We start from the raw sequence: 9,057 nt of genomic DNA, 5'->3' as shown, positions 1-9,057 counted from the left end.
TTCTGAAATTAAAATTAGGTGCCAATTCCGGAAATCTGAAATCATTTCAGAATTCTAGCTTTTCTCCCCCACAACTCCACTCGCCCCTATCCCCTCTCCTACCCGTGACTCCTCTACTTCCACGAGCTCACGTTTTGCCCTCTCCTCTCTCCTCTTTGTCCTCATTCCCCTTTCCAACCATGCATGGCGGACCCCGAAATAAAAAATTTATTTAAAAAACTAGCTAATAACAAATTACGTAGAAAAATTGACAATAAAATTACGGAAGTAGAAAAAAAAAGTCAAAAACCACCTGGCTTTTTGCCAAAACTGTAACTACTTCTATGTCAAAAAAACATATTCGTAGAAATCTTTGGAAAAAAAGATCTTTAGAGGCAGTAAAAGCTTTTTCTTTAGCTAAATATGTTTCTACCGGACAGTTAAAAAGTTTTTTTGTGCCACAAAAAAAAGTCTTTGAAAAAATCCCAATTTCATGCAAACTATCACACAATTAGAAAGTCACAAGTTAGGATATGATCACACCGCCAAAGCAAATCCTGAAAAAATTTTAAAACCCAATTTCCCAAATAACTCCAAAACTCACTACCCAAGCATCCATATACCCTAACACCTTATGTCTCCAATGGACCCAAAAGCCATCAACACCTTGTCTCCAATTATAATAACCCTTAATGGAAACTAACCCAAACATAATCGATATTAATCATATAAATCAAATAAAATAACCTAAGCTATGAAATATCTTTCTCGTTCATTACAAACTTTCAAAGCCATTGTCATTGACATGCCCTTAAAATATAAATAACAAATAAAATGAACTAATTAGTGAAATAAAACATTCTAAAAAATATAATTTGCATGCAAATATGCCAAAATTCTATAATCTCTTTTAAATTCCAAATTCTTTGAAAATGAAAAGTTTGCATATGCTCCGATGAGCGCAATAAATATTTTATTCGAGAATGCAACACGGATTGAATAATAAAAGTACTTTTAAAACCCTAACTCCAAAAGACGTGCAAATATGTCAAAATTCACAATCTATTTGAAATCTCAATTTTTTTTTAAAATGAAAAGTTTGCATGTGCTCCGATGAGTGAAAAAAGTATACAAACATGAAATGCAAGAATGTTACATGGATTAAAAAAATTATGAGTTTTAATTTCTCTCTCTGAAAACTATGTAAACACAATATATAAATGTACTGAAATACATGCAAGTGCATTATACGAATGCATCGAAACATGTACCAATACAATCAAAATATGCTAATAAACATGCAAATGCACTAAAAAGTGTGCAAGTGCATCATACAAATGTACTGAAACATGTGCACAATACTTGAAAAGAAATTTTAAATCCCCCCATGTGCTCTGACAAACATGTTAATCATGCAAATAGAAATGTCGTAGAATGCTATGCTGGATCAAAAGTGAGCTAAATTGAAATTCTATTTTTTTATTAAGAACCCGTATGTGCTCTGGTCATTACACTGAACTCCTAAGTCCAAACTTTGAAAATGCTATGCGGGTTAAATATGAACTAAAATTTCAAGTATAATCCTCCTCCTTCAAATGGATTAGAATCGACAGACTTGGATAAGCAAGCGAACATGCAATTTGAAAAACTACTCAGATGTGTAATTTTAAATGCACATTAGGCTTTCAATGCTTTTTTAAACAATATCATCATAAAAATGCAAGCTCTTGATCCCAATGTTCACATGACAATTCACAAAATTGGCAATTAAAACCGGTCTTGTTGGTGAGCAAATAGACTTGACAAGGATTAAATACGAAAAAAAATTACCTAAAAAATTCAATGATAGTCGTGTTGAAAAAGAATCTTAATCGGAGAGAACTTCATCTTTTTAAATGTCTTTAAACTCCTATAAAATATAAATAAATTTAAAATTAACTCACGGTAAGCCCGATAATGACTGCATTGATAGAAAATCTCAATAGAAGCGGACTTCACTAATTTCCAAAAATACCTCCAAATCCCAAATTGATCACTTAGGGCTCAAATTTCAATGAAAATTCAAAAATTGAATACTTAATAAAACATAAAATTTAAAAATATATAAATGAAATTAAATATCAAAAACTTAAAGCAAAAACCCACCTATCCTAAACAACAGTTTGAGTATAAATTTAAGAATAACTTAAGAAAAATATAAAATCTAGAATCACAATAATTGATTTGGTTTACATTACAAAAAAAGTGTTTAAGACACTCAAAGGTCCGGAGAAGTTCATAAAGAAAAGTATGGTGGAGCACTGCTGGGTTTAGAATAATTATGGAGTGACTAAAGAGTTCCTAATTAAGTAGGATTCCATTATGAATCAACATTAAATCTATGTTTATTTCTATTAGTTACAAAAATGCTTGACAAAGATATTCAAAAAGGGGAACTTTAGTTTATGTTATTTGCATATGCCAGCTTTGATAGATAAGACATCTACTGAAATAATTGAAATGCTAAAATACAAGTTGATAAGACTTGATGGAGAAAAAGGATTCATGTAGCCGACCCCTATGTAAAAAGTTATAAGGTAAGCGACTTAATATTAGTATAACAAAAAGAGAAATATTGACATATCATCAATTAATAATTGGAAAATGAAGTAAAGCGTAGAGTATTGTGGATATATTATAAATAAAAATGAGGTCATTTATCAACATATGACATCTAAAGTTAAATTGTTCAAATGAAAAAAGCCTCATAAGTAATGTGCAATGAATGGATATTATGTAGACTTCAAGAAAAGTTTCAGAAGACTCCAATTAAAAAGTGTAGCAAATAAACAAATTAATTAAATGGATGGTGGGTGTAACACCAAGTTAAGATAATGTTATAAGAAGTAGACATGGGTGATTTGGGCTTGTGTAATAGAGGGTATAAGGCGCACCAATAAGGGTAGATAGAACGCATTGAAAAGTCAAATATGATCAAGGGAAATCAAAAGCAATATAACAAGAAACTGAGTAAATAATCTTTGTACAAAAATATATTTAGCAGTTCATGCAACAATACTCAAGAGGAATGAATGGCAAATGAAGAGTAATAAAGCTAACCCCAAAATAGTTTTGACAGGCACACACACATACAAATACAAATGTTTGTGCATAATTACGTAAAACATCAACAATGCTTTTTGAAGTATAAACTAGGAGGTATTTTGCCTACAAAGGAAAAGGTGAATGTAACAAAAAATTACAGTTTGCAACAAATGAAAACAGACAATTAGCAATATGATAAGAAACTTTGAAAAAACAATTTGTACAAAAACAGCTATAACACAAAGTCAAGAGGAATGAATGGCAAATGAGGAGTAATAAAGCTAAGCCCGAAATATTTATGACAGACAAACATATACAAATACAAATAGACGTGCTCAATTAGGGTAAAGCATCAAAAAAGTTTTTTGATGTATAAACTAGGAGGTATTTAGCATACAAAGGAAAAGCGGAATAATGCAATATAAAAATAAGTAAATAAATTACAGTTTACAACAATATAAATAGGCAATTAGAAATAAGGAAAAAAATGAGTAAAAATCATTTGCATAAACATAGATATAAACTTCATGCAACAAAATCCAAGAGGAAAGAATGGCAAATTAGAATTAATAAAGCCAATCCCAAAATAGTTAGAATAGACAAACAATTACAACTAACATTTTTTGGGATTAAATGGGTGGGGGTGTTAATGATTCTTTCTTTCATTTCCCTTTTTTTTTCCTAATTTGTAAAATTCGGCGGAGGGTGATTAAGAGGATATGTTTTTTAGAGGGTGGGGGTGGGGTTGGCAGTTGCCTATTCTCTTATTTTGTCACTACTATAATCACAAAGTTTGCTCTAGAAGTCCGAAAAAAGGCTGAGTTGCTTGGCGAATTTACAAATCAATTAAATGATTAAACAAATAATAATTGCCTGTTGTGTAATTTAAGATCGTGAAAACAGCTCAAATCAGTGCTTTAAAAACCGGACCGGACCGGCCGGTTCAACCATGAACCGGTCACAAGGCCGGTCCGGTTCAGCCCTAAAACCGCTTCTGCAAAGAACCGGACTGAACCGGTCAGAACCGCTGGTTCAACCGGCGAACCGGTGAACCGGTCCGGTTATTTTTGAACCGGCCGGTTCAAATCTCACAAATTTTAAGTATTTTTTTAAATAAATAAATTAATATACATTAAAAACATTTAATTAAAGTTAAATACATTTTATATAATAAGTACTTTTGTCCTCAAAGCATCATGAAACATCTTTACATGACCTCCTCATGTGCTCTCTTTGTGCAAGGAATCTAAATATGCTATATAAACAATGGCAAGAAAGTGTTTCTAAGGGATGTGGGACTAAAGAAAAGAGATGCGGAATGTATGAGTTCATAGCATATATAATGGGTATAAAACCTATTTTTAAACAGATTTTTTAATTAATTATTTTTTATGTGAGTGATAATTATTTATTAGTTAACAATAAAAATTTATTTATTTATACATAATAAAAAATAATTTATCATTAATAATTTTATTTATTTATTAATGATTTTAGATATAAATTTATAAAATAACTTTTGTATACAATATATCATAAACATGTAAAATATATTTAATCATATAATATAAAATAAGAATAATTTATATTAAATTTATAAACTTATGTTAGAATTAAATTTATATTAAATATGTAACATAAATTAATAATAATATATATTAAATTATATGGTTATATATAAATTAAATTTAAAATTTGAAAAATATTCAAATTTAAAATTATCATATTTTTTTGAGTGTAAATTCTTATAATTATGATATTTAATTTTTTTTTACTTTTATGTGAGATTTTAAAATAATTATTTTACTTAATTATATAAGTTTTTATGTTTCATAATTTTTTTTTTTAATTTAATTTTTTATCTCATACTTTGAATGATAACATTATTTTTATGTTAATTGTATTAAATTTAAATAATACTTATTATTTATTACGTCATCCGGTTCGACCCCGGTTAGACAGGTCGAACCGGTCGAACCGTGAACCTCTCCTTGTTCCGGTTCGTTGTTCGGTCCGGTTTTCAAAACCTTGGCTCAAATTATCTTGAAACTCAAACTCACTCACCTCAAAAATATAATCTGTGATTTAACTGAACCTTGTAAGATGCCATTCAGATTTTGGTGAAATACACGAAAGTTTATTCAATAACAAAAATGAAGATGCCAGTATGTATCTGTTCAGTAACTAGAAAGAATAGAATGCAAGTTGATTATTTTTTAAGGTTTGGATTACAAAAAATTAAATATAAGTTGTAGAAACAAATTAAAAAAAAAAACGAGATGGTTTGGGTACGTAAAACTAAATGGAAACACAGGTAGTTTGAAGTAAATCTGAAAGAACATGAAGGCAAAGAGGTAGACTAGAGTTAATGCAATAAAAGAACAAATTTATTGGAAATTATAATAGTACCTCTTCAGCAATACTAATTAAATCTTCAAAGGTCAGTTCTGCTGCATCCCCCGTCATTCCTTGGGATAAAACTTTCACAGAGTTGCTTTTGGCACTTTTTAACTTCATGTGCTGAATATCCATAGACTTTCCACATTCAACATTCTTCACCTCGGGTTTTCTCTTAGTTCCACTAGATTTACAAGTAAAATCTTTAGAACCATCACATTTTTTCGATTTCCTGGTGTTTTTCTTTGAACAGTTTTTTGCAAGGATTTCTTTACCGTCTAAATTTTTTTTCAGTTCAGCTAGTCTCACATCAGCCTCGCTTGACATGGATTCTACCATAGAAACACTACCCTGAGGCGCTGTTTGATTGCCTGATATTGAACATGATTCATCTAAATTTCCCAATTTTTCATTTTTCAAAGTATCACTGCCATGCATCCATGTAGGTAAACGCCGTTTACTTTGTTTATCAGTATCAATAATCACCTCAGTCATGTCTCTTATATAGTTAAAAGAATACCACCTTAGCCTGCAATCGATCATAAGCAAGTCACCTCTTAACCAAGCAAAGAAAACTCATGTGCTTGCAAGAAGCTAAAATGCTGAATTATCATTCCCTACCAACTGCACAACATCTTAAACACCCAAACTCAACCCAAAGAGAGGGCATGTTTGCCAGAAGAACGGTAAGCAAAGCACAGTTAAGAAAGTCTAAATTGAACAGTAAATACCAAGTATAACTTGGCAAGACATTTCATTATGCATAATATTAAACAATAAATGGGTATCAAAACTAAAGATGGTCAGATTACTGTGTGAAAATTTCATTTAAAGTCGCTATTATGTTAACAGGAAAAGCGCCAACACATTGCCCTGGTGTTTATGACAATGAAATGTCTAACTTCTACCGTTATAAAATAAAATATATTTTTTTGTTTAGTTGGAAATATTTGGGGTGTAAAATAAAATGAATGCATGAGTTTTAATTTTTCTAAAGTAAACCCTATGCAAAGTATTTTTTAGAGTTTGAAATATCTCAAAGGGCACACTTTATGCATTTAAAAATAGTATAAATCAAGACTAATCCAAACTTTCTATCTCGTTCATAGTTCCCTAGCACTAATGAAGTCTAACAACACTTCATGTGCACCCTCCTATATGTCCTAACATGCCGCCTCACTACTTTGCCTCCCTAACCTACTGACCACCAATGAATAAAGTCTCCTAACCAAGCTCTAGCCTTGCGACACCAACTCCCTACGAGTTAGACTCCCCATGACACCATGTGAAACTAGAGTTGTGAGGAATAGTGAAGATGACCCATTTCAATTCACCTCTAAAGAAAACCCTAGAATATATCTGCTTTCCAGGTTATATAACTCAATGGCTACTAGGTGATAGGTCATAAAAGGTTGTTTGAATTGTATACTTGCATGTACCTTCATAGATGTTTAGTAGATAATCGAGGGTCATCACAGATTAAGTGATTAGCCATTCCTCGCATAGGAGGAGGTCAGTCATCAAAGCCACTAGTTCTCATCCAAGGCAGGTACCTCATTCATGTTCAACAACCTCAACAACAGGAAAGCGCCTACCCACGAAGCTCTCAGCTCGCCCTGCCGTAACCATTCGACCATAGAGTTAATCGCATCCCTCCCCTAAGGTGATATGAGGCTCTAGCAGAAGTCGTCGGCAACCCCAATATGTCTACCAGTCACAATGCTCCATCAACTCAAACTTGCCGATGAACACGCCCATTAGCACTGGCTTGAACCTACTCGACACTACTGAACTCACCTAGAGACAAACCACCTAGGTCATACATCAATTTTTCTTCTTTTAGCCTGTCATAAGGAGATATGCGTCTAGGGAAGTCTGTATTGAGAGTCATTAAATTAATGTATTTTTTATACTTTTAAAATGTAGTATTCCTTGTAGCCCTTAGATCTATATAAAATAAAGGGTGATGAGGAGCATTTCAAATCTTTTTTATATGATCCTGAATGACTAAAGTTTGAACATGACTATCCGAAGGGACACCATTTTATGTCCATGAATTGGAAAGATTTCTATCACTTCTAGGCTTTAATTTGCAAACTGAATGGACGTGTCCTAATAATAAAGCTTCATAATGAACAAAACGCCCTCAGAAGGTTCTTACAATATTCCTTAACTATACCATTCATAGGGAACAAGCTATTGTTAGGAAACATATGGTTAGTCTGCAAGATCACAACTACAAAAATAAACTTAAACGTCTAAATTTGTCTATAATGCGTCTGAAAGTTCACGACTTGAACAGGAACCCTAAACACCAAAATCTAATCCGCTACATCCCATCATTTTAAGTGAAGTTTAGCGAGAATTACAAGCGATAAGCAAAAGCTCAACTCAAATTAACAAAATCAGGAAGGAATCACAAAATCCCCTTCCACCACAGCCCCACCAAATTGTCAAAATATAAGATATCTAGAATTTTATTCGCCGCCGATCAAAAAAAATAAGATTAGAGACAAAGAGTCAAAGAGGCGTACAAGACTTAAAGCAAGAAATCAGAGAAGATCCCTAATCGGCATCAGGCAATCCAATTATTATCCCTGCTCTCCTTCCACTAGCAGAGACGACGGACAAAACTAGTTTTTTCCGGCCAATTTATAAAAAGAGCAGCTTTTAAACTAAAATAAGTTTAAGTAACAGGTTTAGAGAATAATTTAAAAATAATAAATAAGAAAAACCAATTCACATTTTAGATAAAACGGAAAATTAAATTACATAATCTAAAATGCCTAAAATCATTTAAAAAAAATAGATTTTCGATTTTCCGGTTTCTATTAAAATCTGAAAATAGTTTTTCTTTTTCAAATATTTCAAAAAGAAACCGGAAAAATTAATTCCGATTTCAATCTTTCTTTTTTTAAAAAATAACAATTCATTTTAAGGGTTTCTTAAGAAATAGGAAATAAGAAACAGTATTTGCTTATTTTATAAAAAAAATTATTATAAACTGACTTTTAAACTCAATTTTTACGTTTCTTTTAAACAAAGTTTTATGCTTATTTAAAAAAAATCAATATAATTCGTTATTTTATTAAAATCACGAATTTTTCTGTATTTTTTATTAAATTAATATTTTAAACAATATTCCGATTCCAATTCCGGGTTCTAAATAAAAAAAGAAAAAAAAAATAAAACATGAAAAATCAGTTAAATGTAGAAATTAATGTAATTCACTAATATATAATTAAATAAATGTAGAACTTCACTATTTAATAATTAATTAAAATGTTGATTTAAAAATAATAAAAATACAGAAAAATTCCTGATTTTAATAAAATAATAATTATAATGATTTTTTTTAATAAGCATTGATACGTCATGCAAAAATTATCTTGATTGGGCACGAATCTCGAGGCAAAACTTAGTTGGAAACTTCAAAAATTAATTTCGGAAGCATATGAACTCCGATTTCAGCGATCTTATAGCCAAATTGAGCGTCCGCAACAAGCATAAAAATTAGTTTATAAGAAACCGAAAATTTTAGTTTTTAATAAAATAAACATATACGGTTTCCTAAGAAACCGTGAAATCATTTTCCCA

At 30.9% G+C, this 9,057-nt stretch overlaps 1 protein-coding gene across 1 annotated transcript in view; it reads right to left on the bottom strand.

The window, feature by feature from the left end:
• Nucleotides 1-8,120, bottom strand: part of LOC110113357 — a 23,094-nt gene extending 14,974 nt beyond the window's left edge. Inside the window, exons 1-2 of the mRNA XM_020845905.2 lie at nt 7,995-8,120; nt 5,473-5,989 (exon numbers count right to left, since the gene is read on the bottom strand). Coding sequence (XP_020701564.1) covers nt 5,473-5,955 — 483 coding nt within the window. The 5' untranslated portion in view covers nt 5,956-5,989; nt 7,995-8,120. The remainder of the gene's footprint in view (nt 1-5,472; nt 5,990-7,994) is intronic.
• Nucleotides 8,121-9,057: the final 937 nt, after the last annotated feature.

Source organism: Dendrobium catenatum, unplaced genomic scaffold, assembly GCF_001605985.2.
Source record: "Dendrobium catenatum unplaced genomic scaffold, ASM160598v2 fragScaff_scaffold_776, whole genome shotgun sequence".
Lineage (NCBI taxonomy): Eukaryota > Viridiplantae > Streptophyta > Magnoliopsida > Asparagales > Orchidaceae > Dendrobium > Dendrobium catenatum.
The sequence above is the reverse complement of the archived record's forward strand: the minus strand, read 5'-3'. Positions and strand labels throughout refer to the sequence as shown.